The sequence below is a fragment of the Hyperolius riggenbachi genome, chromosome 7 (assembly GCF_040937935.1).
Source record: "Hyperolius riggenbachi isolate aHypRig1 chromosome 7, aHypRig1.pri, whole genome shotgun sequence".
NCBI lineage: Eukaryota > Metazoa > Chordata > Amphibia > Anura > Hyperoliidae > Hyperolius > Hyperolius riggenbachi.
In genome coordinates, this window is record NC_090652.1 from 109,897,446 (window position 1) to 109,919,907 (window position 22,462).

The 22,462-nt window shown below is 45.2% G+C and overlaps 1 protein-coding gene across 1 annotated transcript; it reads left to right on the forward strand.

Moving 5' to 3' along the window:
* The first annotated feature begins 1,232 nt into the window (after window positions 1-1,232).
* Window positions 1,233-19,813, forward strand: LOC137526094 (visual system homeobox 2-like). Its single transcript, XM_068247309.1, has 4 exons — window positions 1,233-1,574; window positions 10,806-11,012; window positions 17,892-18,049; window positions 19,442-19,813. The coding sequence occupies exons 2-4, from the start codon at window positions 10,814-10,816 to the stop codon at window positions 19,811-19,813; spliced, it is 729 nt and encodes a 242-aa protein (XP_068103410.1). The 5' UTR covers window positions 1,233-1,574; window positions 10,806-10,813.
* The last annotated feature ends 2,649 nt before the right edge of the window (window positions 19,814-22,462 follow it).

Here is a 22,462-nt window from a genome sequence, read left to right on the forward strand (position 1 = left end):
ACATCATCTTTACTACTGGCAGACATAAAAAAAAAACCTGACAGCACCAACTGCCATTATCTGTAAACACACCCACTAACAATGTGAAATGCACAGAGGGAAATACTGCTTGCAATGAGACAGGAAACTGTCAGGGCCATGGCTCTGACATCACCCTGTGGGAGGGGTTTCACCGAATATTGGCCATACAGATGTCCCTGATTATCTATTTGAAAAAAAATGTAAATATATCTCTTGATAAAGGGATCATCAGCTACAGAATGAGATTTCAGTTCCTCTTTAAGTAATTACATTCACGTTCCCTGACTTGGGGCCCCTATGAAGCTCAAGGCCCTGGGCAAGTGCCTCATTGAAGCACCATTCGCTTTTCTGCCTATACCAGGGGAATTAGTGTGTGTCTTGTGAGAATGGTCCGTTAGGGGGAAGAAGGATAATAAAGGCTGATCTAGGGGGGGTTAGTGATCTATTCCTTCAGATTAATGTTAGTGGCATAACTACAATTCATGGGGCCCCCCAAATGTTCACACCCCTCCCCTTGGTGTCCTTCCTGGCCTTGGGGCCCATCTCACAGGGGTCATAAAACAGGTGTGGCCATCGTGATCTTCACACCCGTAACAAGTGTAGCCACAAAATCCCCTGATCTGAAGTATAGTCCCTGCATCAGAGGAAGGGAAGAACTTGCCAAAACTGCACCACACCTCTCACAACCTCAGATCAGCAGGTTCCATAAACTTGGTCACTCCCAGAGTGCACCTCAAAACCATTAGAGCCAGAGCTTTCTGTCATGCTGCCCCTACCCTTTGGCACTCCCTACCACACCCAGTAAAGACAGCCCCTTCCCTGGAGTTATTCAAATCAAGACCGAAAAGCCACCTGTTTAGTCTGGCAGTTCTGGACTTATAGAGTTCTTCCTCTGTACCACAATTTACCAATCAACCAATTATTGGTCTGAGCCATGCGTATTGAGTCCTACGGGAGAAAAACGCTTTACAAATGTTATTTGTTGTTGTTTGTTGTTAGTAGTTGGGGCCCCCTTGCCATCTCAGGTGCTGCTCCCCTCTAGTTACTCCCCTGGTTAAATGCATTCAGCAGATAGGCTATGCCATGTGTCCTCCTGAGTTAAAATGCAAAGACTTCAGACTAGAATGAGGCTTTAATTAATAACCGCTGCTAAAAGCTATACACATCTTCGCATGACACAGATCTCCAGCACATTTAACTGAACAAATCCACCCAGTGACAGCTCTTTTCTGGGTCATTGGCGTGGATGCATTAGGGATGAATATTTACTCAGTAATTTAATCTTGGTTCTCAATCACACTTCACGCTAATTGACTGAAGAACCTCTTTGAAGATTTTGAAAAATAGTTCCTGCTAGCAGGGAGTGATTGAGGGGAGACTGTACTGTGGCAGCTGCGTGAGATCACACCTGTATGAGCTGTAGGTGTCTTGTGAAATCTGCGCAGCAACACCCATAGGGTGATTTCTGTTTATCCTGTGGCTGTACACATCCAGGATCTCCCGAGGCAAACTCCAGTGCCCCAGAGCGCAAACCTGGACAAGACTGCAGGCAGGTAAGAGAAAGCTGCCAAGAGGGCAAATGCTTCTAGCTAGTCCTGTCTTTTCATGCTTACAATCCACTGCGCTAGACAAATACAAGACATGCAGGCAGAATCTCTCTTTCACAGCAATCTGTCTTCAGAAACACAGATGCTCAGCTCATCCAAGTGTTTAAGTTTGTCCCAGTAATGACAGTAATTAGAGTGAATACAGGGCAGCCAACCAATGGATCCTAATTCTATTCCCTAGGGCAGTGATGGCTAACCTTGGCACTCCAGCTGTGCTGGAACTACAAGTCCCATGAGGCATTGCAATACTCTGACAGCTCTAAGCATAAATTGGGGAGGCAGAGGCATGATGGGATTCGTAGTTTTGTCACAGCTGGAGTGCCAAGGTTAGCTATTGCTGCCCTAGGGAGCCTTCACACTTAAAGCATACCTGACGTGTAAGGGATATGGAGGCTGCCATATTTAATTCCTTTTAAACAATGCAGATTGCTTGGCTGTTCTGCTGATCTTGGGTCTCTAATACTTTTAGCCACAGACCCTGAACAAGCATGCCGATCAGATGTTTGACTGAAGTTGACTGTATTTGCCACATGCTTGTTTCAGGTGTGTAATTCAGACAATACTGATGCATGAAAGATCAGCAGAAAGACAAGCAACTGGTATTGTTTAAAAAGGAAATAAATATGGCCGCCTCCGTATCCCTCTCACTTTAGGTGCCCTTTAAAGCACACGCACACCTGAACCAAGAGGGATATAAAGACTGGCATATTTATTTCCTTTTAAACAATACAGATTGCCTGGCTGTCCTGCTGAACCTCTGCTTCTATGTACTTTTAGCCATAGACCCTGAAGAAGCATGCAAATCAGATGTTTCTGACCGAAGTCTGACTGAATTAGCCGCAGGCTTGTTGCAGGAGTGTGATTTAGACACTACTGCAGGTAAAGACATCAGCAGGATAGCCAGGCTACTGGTATTGTTTAAAAAGAAATAAATATGGCAGCCTCCATATCATGCTCAGCTCAGGTGTACTTTAACCATGTGATTTTTTTGCTTTTTTTTTTTTTTTTTTGCTTTTCCCCATTCTGCATTTTGTAATTTCTCAGTTACAATTTTATTTTTTACCACGTTTTGTTTGTGATTGTTCTTGCATCCAAATTAAGATAATTTACATGAAATTGTATGCACTGTACTTTAAATTCACATGCACATTTTTGCAAACCAAAGGCAAATTTTCTGTATTTCCAAGATATGTGATTCACATATTGTATGCAGGAAAAATGACGCACTGCTAGCCATTTTAAAAACACAAATCAGATCCGCAATGTTGTTGGAAAATACATTAAATGTGTTATGAATGCCAAATCACAATCCCACACAACCTACAGCTGTAAAGGGTTTTAGGGAATTTAGTGTACATTTGTAATTGTGTTCAGAATGAAATCTTACAAGGAGTTTTTAAAGAACCAAATGCAACTAAAATGGCATGCGGATTCGCACATGGTATGCAAGTGGATGGGCCTGTTTCCACTGTTGCGTTGGTGATGTGCGTTTTTTTGAGCGGTGATAAAACGCACAAAAGAGCCAACGAATTCGCCTGAGAGTGGAATGCATGCGAATCGCATGCAATGTATTTAATAGGGAAATCGCATGCGTTTTTGTTACGCGATTACGCGTGCGATTCCGCATAGGAACCAATGTAAATTAACACAGGCAGTGACATGGTTAAAAACGCATATAGCCTAACCTATGCAAAATCGCATGCGTAATCGCGTAAAAACGCGTAAAAAACCGCACCTGCATGCGATTTCATCAGAGGTGGAATCCAGGCGATTCTGCACCGCAATAGTGGAAACGAGCCCTAAAGGACTTACAAGGCCAACGGAGCAAAAAAAGTTAATTACCTGCATCATCGTTTAAGGCACGGAGGACGCCGTCCGCGCCCTCCGTGCCGTTCCGCCGGGTCCCTCCGCTTATTAGGCCCCCCCCCCCCCCGGGCCGGCTCCCAACCCCACGGCCCGGGTCGGGCTCTCCTGCCTCTCCAAAAATGGCCGCTTCCTCTGGCCGTGGCTGCGCAGTCCGCCTGGCCGCGAGTGCGGCTGCGCAGCCCTAGGGCCAACCCCCCCCCGATCCACGCTACGTAGACGGGACCCGGCGGATCGGCACGTAGGGCGTGGACGGCGTCCTCCGTGCCTTAAAGTCGATGCAGGTAATTAACTTTTTTTGCTTCGTTGGCCTCGTAAGTCCTTTAAAGGTGGGTACACACATCAGATAAAAGTCTTTGGAAAATGAAAGATCACAGACCAATTTTACCCCCTTTCATGTAGTATGAGAGCCATACTCTACACCAGGGGTGTCAAACTGGTCCTTCGAGGGCCGAGGTCCTCACACATTTTTGACACAGCTCAAATTAATTGATGGATCTGAATCAGGAAAGGTGTGGTCCATCAGGTATCACACATTCCTCTCTTTCTCATTTCATCCTAAACACTGGCATGGATCTGGCCCTCCAGCCTGGAGTACGACACCTGTGCTCTACACAGTCTAGTCTATTGAGCTGAACTCCTCATCAGATAAAAATCTTTGCAAGATGCTGTACACAAAGATGCTGCACACATGCAACAGATTATCTGCAAAAGATCAGTTCCTGCAAAAGATCCATTCCTGCAAAATGCATTCATAGTCTATGATATCTGCAGATCTCATACACACCTTGTTTAACGGACATTCATCTGCATATCAGATCCACCAGGATGGATCTTCAGATCTGCAGATGATTGTCTGATCTGCAGATGAATGTCCGGTAAACATGGTGTGTATGAGATCTGCAGATATCATAGACTATGAATGCAATGTGCAGGAACGGAACTTTTGCAGGAACTGATCTTTTGCAGATACTGATCTTTTGTATGTGTACAGCATCTTTGTGTACATCATCTTGCAAAGATTTGTATCTAATGTGGAGTTCAGCTCAATAGAATAGACTGTGTAGGTATTGCTCTCATACTACATGGAAGGGGGTAAAATTGGCCTGTGATCTTTCCTTTTCCAAAGACTTTTATCTGATGTGTGTACCCACCTTAAGAACAGAGGTTCATTCAAGTGTTTTCGATCAGGTATTGAAAACACCTATGGATGTTAACGAGCCGCAATCAAGCATAATAAGCACCAATTAGGCAGATTTAAAATGACTGTGATTCTCAGCTCCTTCTAGACATTTACTGGTGTGTTTACAAACATGGTGAAGTCAAGAGAATGGTCCAGGAAGACAAGAGAAGAGGTGGTTTCTCTTCTCAGGAAGGGCAATGGCTATAAGAAGATTGCAAGGATGTTAAACATACCAAGAGACACCACAGGAAGGGCACTGTTGAAAAGCTACCTGGTCGTGGCAGAAAGAAGATGCTGACTTCGACTGCTGTGCGCTACCTGAAGCGCAAAGTGGAGAAAAGTCCCCGTGTGATTGCTGAGGAACTGAAAACAGATTTGTCAGATGCGGGTACTGAAGTTTCAGCTCAGACAATAAGGCGCACACTGCGTAATGAAGGACTCCATGCCAGAACTCCCAGGCGCACCCCCTTGCTGTCTCCAAAGAATAAGAAGAGTTGACTGCAGTATGCCAAAAGTCATGTGGACAAACCACAAAAGTTTTGGGATAGTGTTCTGTGGACTAATGAAACAAAATTAGAACTGTTTGGGCCCATGGATCAACGCTATGTTTGGAGGAGGAAGAACAAGGCCTATGAAGAAAAGAACACCTTGACTACTGTGAAGCATGGCGGGGTGTCGATCATGCTTTGGGGCTGTTTTGCTTCTGCAGGTACAGGGAAGCTTCAGAGTGTGCAAGGTACCATGAATTCTCTTCAGTACCAGGAGATATTGGATGAAAATGTGATGCAGTCCGTCACAAACCTGAGGCTTGGGAGACGTTGGACCTTTCAACAGGACAATGATCCTAAGCATACCTCCAAGTCCACTAGAGCATGGTTGCAGATTAAAGGCTGGAACATTTTGGAGTGGCCATCGCAGTCACCAGACTTAAATCCGATTGAGAACCTCTAGTGGGACTTAAAGAAAGCAGTTGCAGCGCGCAAGCCTAAGAATGTGACTGAACTGGAGGCTTTTGCCCATGAAGAATGGGCTAAGATACCCGTAGATCGCTGCAAGACACTTGTGTCAAGCTATGCTTCACGTTTAAAAGCGGTTATAACTGGAAAAGGATGTTGTACTAAGTACTAAGAAAGAATGTCACTGATAATGATGTGAGCACAGAAAAGACATTTGTGGTTATTTCATTATAAATGTTATGTTATATTTGTCTGACTTACAAGTGCCTCTTTGATTTAATTGTAAACAAGATGACTGAAATGATCAAAATCAATGTCAAACTGGCCAAAACACTCAATTTCAGTGGGTGTTGAATCATTTCGAACACGACTGTATGTGAATTCTTTTACGTGAAAAGGGAGCTATAGATAATCACAAAAAAGGTGTAATTTATTATTAATTTAATAAGTAAGTTAAGTTATTTTTTGCTACTTGATGCACAACCTTTTCTGTGCTTTTTGGTGGGTTTTCTATATGGTATTTGCATAGTGATCACAACTTTTTTCCTTTTTACCTTCTTGCTCCTGCTTGGCAGCCTGACATTGCTCTGGGTCTTGCTTATGGCACTGTGCATCTGTTGCATTGAAGAATAATTCTGCATGTCAACTCACTGCCCATATAATCCTGCAGGCCTGTTCACAGAAAAGGATCGCGTTCACAGTGGGATGTTGCATTATAAAGTGGCAACGCAACAAAATAGTGGTAGCACAGATTAACGCTGCGCTGCCATCGCATACAGTAGGTACAGTGAAGCATACAGACAATGAAAAGTATGCTTTCCTATACCTGGTAAGGTGTGCGCTTAGAGGGAACACATCAAAGCAGCAGTGCATAAACATAACGCTACACGTTACCATGCGATGCTAACGTTGCACTGTGAACGGTCGCATAGACTTCTTATTGCAGTGCGGTAAGCTGCGTTATAAGACTTTTAACGCAGCTCCACAACGTCCCACTGTGAGCCTAGCCTGAATGACGGAGCGGGTTGCTTTGCAGTGCACATGTGCAGACGGACGGGGATCCCAGGGAATCCCAGTGACGTAAATCTGTGAGAAAAAAAAAAGTGAAATAGTTACCAAGGTAGAGAGAAGGCTCTGGATGATCCAGAGGCTTCCCGTGTAATTTTGGACCACTCCGTTGCTCGCTGGGACCCTCTTCTAATTTGCAGCCATATAAACAGGTCTGCACTGCACCTTTGTGAGTTCCTGCACAGTACCACAGAGCCTCTTGTGCATGGAGGAAAAAAACCTGCATGAAGGGCTCTGTACCACCATCCAGGCGCAGAAAGGACTCAGTGGGGGTTGATTCAAAAAGGTTACTTATTTTTCACCCTAACTGTAGAGATGGCCCGAACCTCCGATTTTCTGTTCGCGAAACGCAAACGCGAACGTCCGCAAAAGTTTGGTTTGTGTAAACTTTTGCGAACCGCAATAGACTTCAATGGGGAGGCGAACTTTGAAAACTAGAAACACTTATGCTGGCCACAAAAGTGATGGAAAAGATGTTTCAAGGGGTCTAACATCTGAGTTTTTGCATGGATGAGTGGGATAGACGCCAAAAGTCCCGAGGAAAAATCTGGATTTGACTCAAAGCAGTGTTTTAAGGGCAGAAATCACATTGAATGTTAAACTGCAGGCCTAAAGTGCTTTACAACATCTTGCATGTGTATACATCAATCAGGGAGTGTAATTAGAGTACTGCTTCACACTGACACACCAAATTCACTGTGTAACGCACCGCAAACAGCTGTTTGTGGACTAGTGCGCACCATGGCCAGAGTGCAGGCCATGGCGGTTTTCAAGCCCATATGGTCGCCGGGCTGTGGTAGCTCAATGATAGAACAACAGTGACTGTCCAGCTGATCAAATTTGGTCTGTCCACAATGAAGCAACGACATTGTTATCTTGGGTGTGACCCCCTCCCCCCGAGACACTCATATAGCCGTCGGTCATTGCTTCATTGTGATACGCAAGCCCCTTCACCGCGGCAAGGTAATGATCACGAAGGGGAATTGGCACGTGTACATGCTTTTTGTTTTGTTGTTGCAACTGCAGTGCAGCCAGAAAAATTAGGCAGGCATGTACACGCACCAGAAAAATGATTATAGCGGCCGCTGCTAGCAGCTAGCAGCAATCCACCTGGAGTCCTGGACCCTGTTGGAGGTGGCGAAGATGGCAGTCAACCGGCCTGCGGTCAGAGATGCTGTGTGGGGAGCGACTTATGGTGGGTACACACGAGCCACAAATGTAGCTGGTCACTAGCACATGGGAGCGTGTGCGCGACAGATCGGCGACAGCTCGTCGCCAGGTCCCACCGCATACACACGGCGGAAGAGGGATTAGTACTGCAACGGAAGCTGTCGCCGACGTTCCTCCCCCCCCCCCGCCGGAAGCTTTGTGTATTGCCTATGGGTTGCTGTCGCTAGTCCGCATACACGCGCGGACTAGCGACAGTTGCGGCGGCCAGGCGATTGGCCGCGCAAATCGCCCGGCGACAGCTCTGAGTAGCGACGGTTCGGGGCGCGCACGCCATACACACAGGCGACCTGTCGCCACAACACACGCGTGCCACGTGGTTGCGGCAACAGTTGTAGCCCATGTGTATGTGCAGAAGCTGAGAAAGATGAGGTGTTCTATGTTAAATAGTCAACTACGTCCTGAGAATATTGGGGGTTGATGGCACATGCCTTCTTCTGAACACTGTACTTTGGTCGAGGGCCGCACGAAATCACAACAGTGCGACCTCGAACAGACCTGCCAGGTGGCCTGCCTCTGCCTTTTGTTTTGTCCATGTTGGGGGGGGGGGGGGGATGAAGTGAAAGGTATGCACTGACTTGACTGATACAATGTGCAGTCACACAGGTGCAGTTAACAGGTATGCACGGAGTGGTATATCACACTGCGTGCATTCACGTAGGTAGGTGGGTGCACTGAACACAACAGGTAGGTATATGCAGTGATGGGTATTACAAATGTGTACCTGTCACACACAGACAGGTACCAGACAGGCACAGTGACACTGCATGCGCTCACATAGGTAGGTGGGTGCACTGTGAACAACAGGTAGGTATATGCAGTGATGGGTATTATAATGTGCACCTGTCACACACAGACAGGTACCGGACACTCACATAGGTAGGTGGGTGCACTGAACACAACAGGTAGGTATATGCAGTGATGGGTATTACAAATGTGTACCTGTCACACACAGACAGGTACCGGACAGGCACAGTGACACTGCATGCGCTCACATAGATAGGTGGGAGCACTGAAGTGAACAACAGGTAGGTATATGCAGTGATGGGTATTATAATGTGCACCTGTCACACACAGACAGTTACTGGACAGGCACAAGGACACTGCATGCGCTCACATAGGTAGGTGGGTGCACTGAAGTGAACAACAGGTAGGTATATGCAGTGATGGGTATTATAATGCACAATTGTTTCCAGTACAGGAAGAGTTGAGAAACTTCATTTGCTATCTATGCAAAAGAGCTTCTCTGAGCTCTGAGACCCAATTTGGGTCAGAGATAGTCCTATCTTCTGAAGTACTTGTACATCAAACAAACAGTAAGACACAGCTTCAGATAAGATTTTACTACAGCAGAGTTCAAATGGTCGCTAGCTCTGCTCTGTTTCATAGTTTAAAATACAAAGTGTGGTTTGTAATTGCAAGTATGACAGTATGATCCAATGTTATAAAAAAAAGTTATGTAACTGAAAATAAAAATTGGAGACTCTTTTCTTTGCTACTAATGTTCTATTAATTATCCAAACTACACATACAATTCACTGGCGTAACAATAGGGCCTGCAGCCCCTGCACCCGCGGGGCCCCCCTCCTGGGGCCCGCTTGGCGGAGGATCAAGCTTACCCTTCTGACGTCTTCTCCGGCCGTCCCTCGGCGCCTCCCACGATGCGTTCCACTCGGCGCTCACGTGACTTCAAACACTTCCTCCTTCCGGGTTGAAGGAGGAATGTTTGAAGTCACGTGAGCGACGAGTGGAACGCATCGTGGGAGGCGCCGAGGGACGGCCGGAGAAGACGTCAGAAGGGTAAGCTTGATCCTCCGCCCAGCCCGCACAGCACAGCAGTACTGGGTGTCAGCCGGATAACTACTATCCGGATCACCCGAAGATTGCCCGCCGCTGCCCAGACACTGCCCGGACTTAGATGTAAGGCGGAGGGGAGCGCAGAGGGGAGAGCCCCGAGGTGAGGGAGGGGGGGGACCTTCCCCCCTCCCCGCCGAATTGCTGCATGGCTTTCCCCTCATGCTGCGTCCCCTCCAACCCCCACAAAACGGCCCCGAGCGGGCCCCAGGGGGGGGGGCGCTCAGAAATTCTGCAGGGGGGCCCGGTGGGGCCTAGTTACGCCCCTGATACAATTCATTATATCATAAGATTTTTTTTCCACTTCAGTGTCACTTAAAGAGACACTGAAGCGAAAAAAAATATAATATAGTGAATTGGTTGTGTACTATGAATAATTACTAGATTAGCAGCAAAGAAAATATTCTCATACTTTTATTTTCAGGTATATAGTGTTTTTTCTAACATTGCATCATTCTATAATATGTGCAGATTACACAACACTCAGCATTCAAAATGAGTCTTTCAGAGCAGTCTGCGAACTAATGACTTCTCCTCTGGCAGAGGAAAAGTAAATAGTCCAGGAACAGTTGAGATAATAAAAGTCAGATAACAACCCTCTCCACGACTTAGTCGGAGAGCTTAATGGCTTGTTTGCATAGAGATAACAACTGGAGTTTCTCAACTCTTCCTGTACTGGAACCAATTACACTGATGTATCTGATCTTAATGTTTTATTTCTTAGCTGTGCTACACATACAAATCATAATATCATCATTTTTTTTTCGCTTCAGTGTCTCTTTAAGGCTGTTCATCTGCTAATGACTCCAGTTATATATAAATATGCCAGTGAAAAGGTGAGTTACCTGTAGCAACCAATAAGAGTTAGATTTTTATGGCAAGATTAGTTCGGATGCTTTTTGATTGGTTGGGAAAGATTACTGCACTTTTCATAACCATGTGGTCTCCCTGAGTGAGTCTGTAGTTAGTTACTGTGAATGATTGTGGTAAGCGGAATGCCTAACATATACTATATCTTCATTCTAGATCTCAGCATGTTCAGTACTGCCAACCAAATACCTCCTCGGCCGATGGCTACCCATATATACCACCACATCTTGCCTACTGCCTTCTCCAGCATCTTCTTCCCTGCTCCTGTGCTGGCATTTCAGCTGCTTCAGCCAAGCGGCTCCCCCAGAGCCGAGAAAGATGCCATGCTATTCCCTCATCAGGCAGGGCTCTGCCATCTGCCAGGTAATTATACATGGGCTGCATTAGTAAACAGACCACAAGGGCATTCATTCCAGACTCCAGGCCCATCAACAATGAGCAGTTGCAAATAGTCCTTAGAAACAGAAGGTAAAAGGTGAAGGTCTCTGGTAGGTAACCAAAACAAACCCCTAAAAGTATATATACACAGTGCCCAAAAAAATAAGGGACACCCCTTATTTGAGAGTAAACCAGCCCAACAGTAACGTAGAGTGCCGTAACAATGCAGAGTTGCTTATATAAAGAATGCTCAGCTTCAGACAACATAGTTATCTTCTGCCTCTAATTCTTTTAGCCATAGACTCCGAACAAGCATACCGTATATACTCGCAAGCAAGCCGACCCGCATATAAGCCGACCCCCCAACTTTTACCTGAAAAACCAGGAAAAATTCTTGACCCTCATACAAGCCAGGGGTAGGAAATGCTGGCCTTGTGATTCCCCCGGTGTGTCCCAGTATAGCTAGTATAGTGCCCAGTATGGGTAGGTAGTGCCTCAGTATAGCTAGTAAAGTTCCCAGTATAGCTAGCATAGTGCCCAGTATAGCTAGTAAAGTGCCCAGTATAGCTAGTATAGTGCCCAGTATAGCTAGTATAGTGCCCAGTACAGTTAGTAAAGTGCCCAGTATAGCTAGTAAAGTGCCTAGTATAGCTAGTATAGTGCCCAGTATAGCTAGTTAGAGCCCAGTATAGCTAGTATAGTGCCCAATATAGCTAGTAAAGTGCCCAGTATAGCTAGTATAGTGCCCAGTATAGCTAGTAAAGTGCACAGTATAGCTAGTATAGTGCCCAGTATAGCTAGGTAGTGCCCAGTATAGCTAGTATAGTGCCCAGTATAGCATCCCAGTGTGTGTAGGTAATGCTCCCCCACCCCACGGCCGCTGCTGCTATTAGCTTACACGGCGGCTTCCTCTATTCCCCTCTCCGTCTCCTGCTGCCCTGTGTAAATAATTCACAGCAGCTCGCCCCACGGCGGCTGCTGTGTGATGAGTGAGAGGCCGTAGAGAGAGCGGCTTCCTGTAGCGGCGATGTGTGGGCCGAGCTGCTGTGAATTATTTACAAGGGGCAGCAGGAGACGGAGAGGGGAATAGAGGAAGCCGCCGGGTAAGCTAGCTAATAGCAGCGGCGGCCATGGGGGGGGGGGAGTGCTTTCGCGGACCAACGACTCGCAAGCAAGCCGACCCCCCACTTTTGGCCCACTTTTTGGGGGTAAAACATTCGGCTTGCTTGCGAGTATATACGGTATTCAAATTCTGATCAGGTGTTTTTGACATTGTTAGATCTGACGAGATTAGCTGCATGTTTGTTTCTGGTGTGATTCAGACACTATTGCAGCCAAATAGACCAGCAGGGCTGCCTGGCAACGGATATTATTTAAAAGAAAATAAATATGGCAGTCTCCATATCACTCTCACTGACTTTGAAAGAGGGATGATTGTCAGTGCAAGAAGAGCTGGTGCTAGCATCTCTGAAACAATTCTTTTAGAATATTTTCACCCAACAGTATTTCGGGTGTTTAGAAGGTGGAAATGAGAAAAAAAAAACTTCAAGCTATAAGGACTATTCTGGTCAAGAGAGGTTGGTGAATGACAGAAGTGAAAGGCGAGTAGCATGCATAGTCTACAGCAACAAAAGTGCAACTACACAACAAATTACAGCTGAATTCAACGCAGGTGCATCACAAAGCATATCCCAATGCACAACAAAACAGACTTTGCAAGGATGGGCTTTAGCAGCAGGAGACCATCGAGAGTGCCTTTGGTATTACAGAAAAATAGGAAAAGACATCTGTTGTGGGCCCTTGCCACCATACTCGATTGGTCTCAAATTGATTTGAGGAACATCAATCAGAGTTGAATCTGTTTATATGGTCAGCTCAGTCCCCTGACATCAATCCTATTGAGCATACAAAGTCGAAACATCACTTCAAGCTTGGAAACACCACCATCAAATCTGACCCAACTGCTATTAAAGGATACCTTAGCCCTACTTTAAATTTAAAAATGGTGCCCTGTGTGTGGGGAGGTGCGCATAGGGTTATCGCACCTCCCGTGGCCCGGCGTCTTCTACGGTTCGCCCGCTGTGCCTCTCGTTCCTCATTTCCTGGTCAGTGCCCTTTGACCTGGACATACTGTGCTGCGCATGTGCAGTATGTCCTATTGGGCTTCCTGTGACAGAGCTCGCTGGAGGAGCACACGCATGTGCCAGGTACGTCCTCACGTTGTTCACAGGAAGCCCAATAGGATATACTGTGCATGCGCAGAGCAGTATGTCCAGGTCAAAGGACTTGGACCAAGAAATGAGGAACGGGAGAGACAGAGCAGATTAACTGTAGAAGACCCTGGGCCACTGTGTGTGTAATTTCTTATCTTAGTAGCTAAACACTGCTGGAGAGTGGAGACTTGAGCTTGTATTTTACTGATTCCAAACTTCCTGACCCATATGCAATTCACCTTTTCTCCTTAGTTTTTTCCAAGTTGATATTTTCATACCTTGTCAATAAAATGCCTTTTAATCCCCAAACAAGCAAGAAAATACACAAAATAATTTTTGATAGTACTTTTTCTACTACTTTTGGTACTTTTTTCATAGTGAAATGCTGAAAAGTTATTGTAAAGAGAAGATACAAAAATATCATCTAGGACAGGGGTGTCAAACACAAATACAAAGTGGGCCAAAATTGAACACTGGGACCAAGTCGCAATGCAACCTCAATGTCTACTGGCCACCTTATTAAGTTCTCTGGTGTCTAGTGGTCCTCCTCCCTCCCCTATACAGTTCCCTAGTGTTTAGTGCTTTCCCCCTACCTCTCCCATATGGGTTCCCTGGTGTTCTAGGGCTTCACCTCCAATATAGCTTCTCCGGTGGTCTACAGTGAGCCATACATAATGCAAAGTGGGGAAACCCCTTGAGGGCCAAATTTAATGCCTCTGAGGGCCAGATTTGGCCCGCGGGCCAGAGTTTGACATGTATGATCTAGGAGAAAACTTAGGAGAAAAAAGTGACTTGCATATGGGCCCCTGTCTGTGTAATACAAGCTCTAGTTTACTGTCTAGTTTGAAAAAAAACAACAGTAAGCTTTCAGCTTGTAAGCCTTCTTCAGACTCTATTATTGTTGACTGATAACGTTAGAACATAAAATCAGAAGTAGGTAGAGAGATTTATTTGCAAATATAAGTGTCATCCAGATACATTACAAGGAATCTTGCAAGGATTGTGAAGCATTTATGGCAAACAGATAAGATGCTTGGTTTACTTAAGCCCACGTAGACTCAGGCTGACATGGAGAGTTTTCTTTACAGACCCTATCCTGTTCAATGTACACTGCTGGAGCCTTGAACCAGTTAACTGTATGTTACTGAGCGGGGGAAGGAAAGGTTCACTCAGGGAGACATAGTGATTTCCAACTGGTGTGTGTGTGTGTGTGTGTGTGTGGGGGGGGGGGGGTTGTTGTTGCAGTGCCTCAGCATTCCCCAGTATTCCCCACTGTTCCCCAGTGTAGCACCGCCCATGCTGACAAATAGTTGTTTGGATCCACAGATTCACAATGTTGATGTCAAACTCTGACAATTATCTCTGTGTGTCTTAGACTCAGCAAACATGAGGATTCTGCAGACCAGACTATGTTTTTCCTGTGTCTGCCCAGTTTTTTGGTGATTTGGTGCTTACTGTATCCTCAGCTTTCTGTTTTTGGGTGATAGGGTGGAACCCAATATGGTTCAATATGTTCTGCATTCTGAAATGCTTTTCTACGCACCACAGTAATTTGAGCTGTATTAGCCTTTTTGTCAGCTCAAAGCAGTTTGTCCAGTGTCCTCTGATGTCTCTCATCAATACAACATTTTCGTTACCAAGACAGGTTCTCGCTGCTGATCAGCAGTTACAGAAAAACACAAACTAGCTTTTCTTTCACCTACAATTACGCCTTTGTCACAATCAGAAATCACAGTACCTGCTCTGTATCTGCATGGTGTTATGCCTTGCACTGCTGGCACGTGATTGGCTGATCTGAAGATTGCATGAATATTACAGCTGTAAATAATAAAGTGCTTGGTGGGTGTGTAATAGAAATCTTCCCCCAGGCTACAGAGCAGTTCCCACATTTCTTCCCTGTAGTCAGTCTGGCACTGCTCCGCAAACAGATTCTTAGAGGGAACTCCATAAATCAGGTCTTTCCTTCTTCTTGTGACATTCCACTCCCCGGCTGCATTAAGACAATATTAATACCATTAAATATTGATTTCAGGAATTGTTTAACATTTCAGCGAATGCCATTGCTCAGGTACATTATCTATGTGTGTCTGTGGAAAAAAAAACATGTATCATGCATAATGGATGCAGGAACATTGATCTGTGTCTGGTTGTTGTGTTATGTCAGTAGCTTATAGTGTTCCAGTTGGTCATTGCTTTATTTATAATGGCAGAAAGAGGACCAGGCCTTGGGTGGCTGAAACACAAAGCGGTCACCTGAACATCAAACAGGGATCGGTACATATGAAAGAGAGGAGGCTGAAAATGGGAACCTGATACTCAAGGAATCTGTTCATGAAACAATGGGGCTGCTGTACATGGCTGATAAACATAGACGAGGGGGCGGCACATGGAATAAGAGGGGCGCTGCTGAGCAAGAAAGGGGAGACACAACATACTTGGCACAAAAGGGACACAAAAAGTTTAAATACGGCCTTGGGAAGGGCTGGTTCTACTCATAAAAGGGCCCTTTAGCAAAGTTAAGTTGTGTTCTTCAGCATAGCGACTCACCAGTCCAAGTGGACACACTCCTCTATTAGTCCATGCGTTCCTGTCTTCATCCTCACAGGGGCGCCTGTCCTGTGTGACCTCTGTGTTAGTATATAATAACGTGTGCCTTGTCACTGAGAAGAGGCACCCCTGTGACAATGAAGATGGGAATGCACGTACTAATGGAGGAGGGCGTCCACTTGCACAGGAGCTTAGGGGCTCTGGGACAATAACGCAGATTGCCCCCATTGAAGCACCGGCCCTGGTCCTGTGCAAAGAAATCTGTGAGACACAATATAATGGATTTTTACAAGATACACATTTTTGTGAAAATAAGAAACTTTTTGAAATCGATTTCAATGCATTTGGCGAAAATGTGTTTTCTCACACCCATTTTCTAATTGATGTCCACAGCGCTAATGAAAAGAATTGACACTTTATTTTAATATACAATACATAATAGTAATTGGATCTTAGGCCATAACAATATAGCACCTTCCCCTTTAAAACACTAAACCACCACACATACAACATTCATTCAGACTCACTGCAGTGAGCTTGTATATGAAAAATATTGTATGGAGCCCCCTGTGGTTTCTGGGCCCCCCTGCGGCTGAATCCCTTGCAGGGTCTATTGTTACGCCCCTGGGAAGACGGCAGCTGGTGGTTTAGTGTTTTAAAGGGGAAGGTGCTATATTGTTATGGCCTAAGTTCAAATTACTATTTTGTATTGTATATTAAAATAAAGTATCAATTCTTTTCATTAGCGCTGTGGACATCAATTATATCTTAGCACTTTATTGGGTATTGGAGGACTTGTCTAGTCCATACAGCTGCTGCCGTATCCATAGGCGCTGATATCTACACATATTCATACCCATTTTCACCAATATCTGTGCGGAAATGTTCACTACTCTGTAAACACGTGACACGCTGACTGCTAACTTGCTTTGGCAAATTAGGTGAAAATACATCGGTGGATTCCATGAACACAATTTTTTATTTACTTCAAAATTATGCAAAATCAAGATTACCCATAAAAATGTAATTATAATCAGAATTGTAATGGCCAAATGGATGTGAAAAGATATAAGCGCCTTGATTCACCAAGCTGCAGTTAGATTGCCACGCACAATTGCCATGTTAGCACACAGCAGTTTTACCACTGCTAACATAGGGGGAGCAACGCCCAGAACCAGAAGCAGAGGTGAGTTTCTGAAATCAGTATTAGGACACAGAGGCACATTCTGCATACAATCACCAGCCTCTGTGTCTTTTTATTCTGCCTCCAGCCGCCCCCCATGCTCTGCTGTCCCCATTATAAAAACCGCCAGGCTAGCGACACATAGATTATCACATTATGCTGTGTGCTACCATAGCTACAGACATGTTATCACGTTATCAGTAATGCACGTGATGCTAATAGGTTAATGGGCAGCGCTCTTCCAGCGTTAGTACCGGTAAAGTTGCCTTGTGCTGCCTGCACACAGCAATCTTACTGAAATTTGGTGAATCAGGGAAAAGGTCGTTGGAGGTGTCTTCTCAAAAGTTAGCCATACATCAGTGCTATGGTGTTCATGCTTCTGGCCTGTAGATGGCACTGTGATAATACTGTAAAACTACTTTGACGCTGCATGATTGCTTGGGATCTATCTATGCTGTTTTAGAGACTTATTGATTCCTGTCCCTGCCTGTTTGTGTGTGTGCTGGATTTACAAAGCATTACATGGCTTGATGAACAGAGCTGCAGTAACTTGTAAATAAACATAGTTCCAGTTATGCTGCATTACTGAACACAACAAGTGCAGAGACTATAGGCCCTTGCAGGTGTCTTCCTAAAATACTAGTCTGGTTTTAGAGCAGAGGTGAAAGGTCCTCGGAGGGGACCTCCTAGAAACATCTGAAGTGTAATCAGGTGTGTCACACTTGACACAGTTTTGTAATCTGTGCATTTGCAAATTATATGTCCTACGTAATCTGCATTAAAAAAAACATGAGTCTGAACTAAGGCTTTTGAAATGAAATGCAATTGATATTAGATAACCTTTACATGCTTTTATTGGGTGAATGTCCTTTAAAATCTGATCTGTCTTTACTAGCTGAGTTAAACCCCTTTCCTCTTTAGACCGGAGTTCTCGGCTGAAGAAGCGCAGATCTCGGGCTAATTATTCCAGCTGGCAGCTTGAAGAACTGGAGAAAGTTTTCCATGCCAACCACTACCCTGACGTATTCACCAGAGAAGGTCTGGCTCTGAGGCTGGACCTGCTGGAGACCAGAGTGCAGGTGAGGGAACATAACCCCCTTCCCCAGACTGGTCAATTCTATTCCTCCTTCTAAAGCCTACATTACCCCCGTCCTAGAAAATCTTACAGAACCCCCAAAATCTTTCAAACTGGATGGAGGAAGTATTGAAAATAACGTGAAACGCAACATGACACTAGTCAATACACTCCTCTTGACCCTGTCCATTTGTTCAGTGCTGAACAGCAGTAATTGGGTGCATCCGGGTGTAGCGAATTCTCTATGACGGATTCTAACACCAACACAGGTTAATGAGATGCAAATAATCCCAAGCTTATGCAATTCTTTTATGCCAATTTTATGGAGAAGTAAGCACCTTGTAAATGGACCAATCAAATCCCGCAGTAGCGACATTTCATAGGTCCATTTTCTAGCTACACAAATTTGCACAAAATTAGCATGATGACATCCATCAACTCAGAATTACTTTCATTTCATTGACCATCCTTAGTGCTCAGGGTGGAAGAGCACACAACCTGGCAACCTCAGCACCTGTGCAATGATGTCAACATAACGCTGCTCAGATGGGGTCTCTCTCTCTACTGTTTCTCCTGGAGTATAAGTACCCTTTAACAGTAGATATCTAATTGGCTGCTATTAGCCACAGCTCTATATTTCCCTCAGTTGTACTCTTTGTTGATAAATGTACCCCACTGTTCAATGAAGCGGGGAGGAGGGATGATGGCCAGTGCACAATGAGCAGCATGCTGTGGCGAAGGGAACAAAATAAGACAGTGAGCTTCCTCACTGTTGACAACACTGTGGAGCAGCACTGGGCCAAGACAATGTAGGAAGACTGTCTAAGCAGAGTCATGAATGGCTTCTATGAAGCGTGGGTCATGATTGGCTTCTATGGAGCGTGGGTTATTACTGGCTTCTATGGAGCATGGTTCATGAATGGCTTATATGGAGCATGGTTCGTGAATGGCTTCTGTGGAGCGTGGGTTATGACTGGCTTCTATGGAGCATGGTTCATGAATGGCTTCTATGGAGCGTGGGTCATGATTGGCTTCTATGGAGCGTGGGTTATGACTGGCTTCTATGGAGCGTGGGTTATGACTGGCTTCTATGGAGCATGGTTCATGAATGGCTTATATGGAGCATAGTTCGTGAATGGCTTCTGTGGAGCATGGGTCGTAAATGGCTTCTACTATGGAGTGTGGGTCGTAAATGGCTTCTATTAGATAGTAGGTTGTGATTGGCTTCTTTGGAGCATGGGTCAGGATTGGCAACTATGGAGGGTGGGTCTTGGCAAGTGAATAGCTGCTTTACAAATTCAGTTATCTTTTATGAACAGAGATTCACACTATTACAGAAGCCCGCATCACACTGAGCACTTTCAATACAACTGACAATTCTGTGTTCTCTTGATAGGTTTGGTTTCAGAATCGCAGAGCTAAGATGAGACGACAGATGAAAATGGAGGACTGCCAGTTCAAATCCATTGAGAAGAATTGGCCGGACTGCACAAGAGGTGGAAGATCTGGTGTCCTGTCAGAACCTGCGAAGCCCATTAAACACAAACCTCTGGACCTTACAAGCCAGTCAAAAGATTGTTCAAAAACAGAGAAAGTCAAAAAAGCCCTGACTTCCTGTAGTATTGCTACTTTACGTGCTAAAGCTCGAGAGCATGAAGCTGTAATACGAGGCTGTGTTGGTCAACAGGGATGCGGACAGGAAATGATATCAGATCACAAACTAACATCAAATGTGCATCTGACAAAGGAACCAGAATATGATCTCTAGATGAACAGTAGTTTCTACTTACTTTTACTACTATATTCACCATCTTTACAGGGAAACCAAGGTGTATTTACGACGATGGTCTCTTGTACTAAATCGCTTACTGCTTCATTTAGGAGCTTATTAGGCTCCTGAAATTAAGGTGTACAGTATAAACTGCAGCATATAACATGATGATCAGATCTAAAGAGGATAGGAAGGCAAATACTTTAATACATGAAGTTTTTAGCAGGTCTTGAAAATGGAAATGAAAGCCTTGGTTCTGCTAACGGTTAACCACCACAATTAATCATCATGCATTTTAATGCTTTAAGATACAGAGTGCTTAATCTGTCCGAGGGCTTAACTCGATATGAAGGGGCCTGAAATCTAAGTCCTAGCTATTCTGCTGAATCTTACAACCTATCGTTATAGCAATATAGGGACTGCCACTTTATTCTCTCTTAAATATGGAAGTTGCCTTGTTGTTATGTCAATCTCTTGGCTTCAGAAATTTTGAGTCACATCTGCAACAAGCTTTGCTGAGAGTGCAGTCAGAACACTTGATCTGCATGCTCATTCTGTGTCAGTGACTGAGAGAAGGATCAGCAACATGAGTACAGTTTTCCATACAAAATAATAGCAGTTTCTATATTCCTCTCCTTTAAGATTTCCTTTAAGAAAATGTCACCACTAAAAAAACTGTAGGCCCACTCCCCCCAAAACTTTTATTTTAGATTTGTCTGGGTGAAAAGTGTACTGGTTAAGGGCCCTGCCTCTTACACTGGAGACCTGGGTACAAATCTCAGCTCTTCCTGTTCAGTAAGCCAGCACCTAATAAATAGGAGACCCTAGGACTAGACTCCTTAACACTGCTACTGCCTATAGAGCATGCCCTAGTGGCTGCAGCTCTGGTGCTTTGAGTCCACCAGGAAAAAAGTGTAATAAAAATGATCCGTGTGACATGTCTCTACAACAGCAAGATAACAGCAACTCTCTACAACAGCAATTGAAGAATGGAGGAAAAGTAGTATCTCCGAGTACCTGTGTCAGGGTTTTAACTGTTTATGGTCAATTACTTCCCCGGTGACGCCATGGGCTCAACTTCAAGCAAACTGGCAGAGGTTCTTTCCTTCTATTCTAGCCACAGCGGAACAAAATAGTTATGTCCGAAGTTGTAGTTTAATCCTGAACTAAATATATAGATATCTAGGGCCCCATAGTAGATGCCTGGTTTATGAGTAAGGTTGGTGTTCGAATTTGCATCAACAATAAGTTTGACCCTAATATGGCTGTTTCGAATCTGGGCTTCCAAACCACCCAAAAAGTATTTGACAGTAGAATTCTGCCTCCAATCACAGGGGGGGATCCTCTCTGCAATTCTTGGTGGTGGGAGGAAAAAAAATAAAAAAAAATATCTTGTAGTTTTTTTAAAAAAATCGATAAAAAAAAAAATCAAAGAGGAAATAGTTTTTACAGGATACATGAGGCAAATAAATTGGTCCATTGGTTGGCGGACGTTATGGAGGGGCCCCCGGGAGCTGTGGCAAGGAACACATAGGCTTTTAGGGGATGGAGGAAGCCCCAGGTAAGTATATCTGGTTTTATTTAATTTGCATGTATCCATTAAACTTGGTAAAATGACAGTTTGCTGCGGCAGTGGCGTAGCCACAAACCTCTGGGCCCCGATGCGGAATCTGGATGTGGCCCCCCCCCCTCCCGGCAACAACAGCCCCCCCTCCCCCGGCAACACCCGACGGATGCACACACATATCAAAATCCCTATAGTCAGCTATAGGTACCCCCAGTATAGGTAGTCAGGCATAGGTAAGCCAGTATAGTTGCCCCCGGTATAGGTGAGATAGGCAGGCGCCACTGGTATAAGTTAGATAGATAGGTGCCCCCAGTACAGGTTAGCTAGGTGGGTGCCTCTAATATAGGTAGCCAGAATAGTTGCCCCCAGCGTAGGTTAGATAGGTAGGTGCCCCCAGTATAGGTTAGTTAGGTAGGTGCCTCCAATATAGGTATCCAGTTTAGTTGCCACCTGTATAGGCTAGCTAGGTGCCCCCAATACAGGTTAGATAAGTAAGTGCCCCCAGTATAGGTTAGATAGGTAGGTGCCCCCAGTATAAATTAGATTAGGTCGGTGCCCCCCAGTATAGGTTAGATTAGGTAGGTGCCCCCCAGTATAGGTTAGATTAGGTAGCTGCCCCCCAGGATAGATTAGGTAGCTGCCCCCCAGTATAGGTTAGATTAGGTAGCTGCCCCCCAGGATAGATTAGGTAGCTTCCCCCCAGGATAGATTAGGTAGCTGCCCCCCAGGATTAGGTTAGATTAGGTAGCTGCCCCCCAGGATAGATTAGGTAGCTGCCCCCCAGGATAGATTAGGTAGCTGCCCCCCAGGATAGATTAGGTAGCTGCCCCCAGGATAGATTAGGTAGCTGCCCCCCAGTATAGGTTAGATTAGGTAGCTGCCCCCCAGGATAGATTAGGTAGCTGCCCCCCAGGATTAGGTTAGATTAGGTAGCTGCCCCCCAGGATAGATTAGGTAGCTGCCCCCCAGGATTAGGTTAGATTAGGTAGGCTCCCCCCTACCAGCGCGCACGGGCCGCATGGCCCTCCAAACGGAGATGGGCCCCCCCGGGCCCCTCCCCCGCCTCCTCAGGAGCCGGG

What these genes read in the sequence shown, in the direction of transcription:
- LOC137526094 (XM_068247309.1), top strand. Translation starts at nt 10,814, where the DNA reads ATGTTCAGTACTGCCAACCAAATACCTCCTCGGCCGATGGCTACCCAT. An exon ending in AGGGCTCTGCCATCTGCCAG is followed by an intron (nt 11,013 to 17,891) that starts GTAATTATACAT and finishes TTTCCTCTTTAG; the next exon opens with ACCGGAGTTCTCGGCTGAAG. An exon ending in TGCTGGAGACCAGAGTGCAG is followed by an intron (nt 18,050 to 19,441) that starts GTGAGGGAACAT and finishes TTCTCTTGATAG; the next exon opens with GTTTGGTTTCAGAATCGCAG.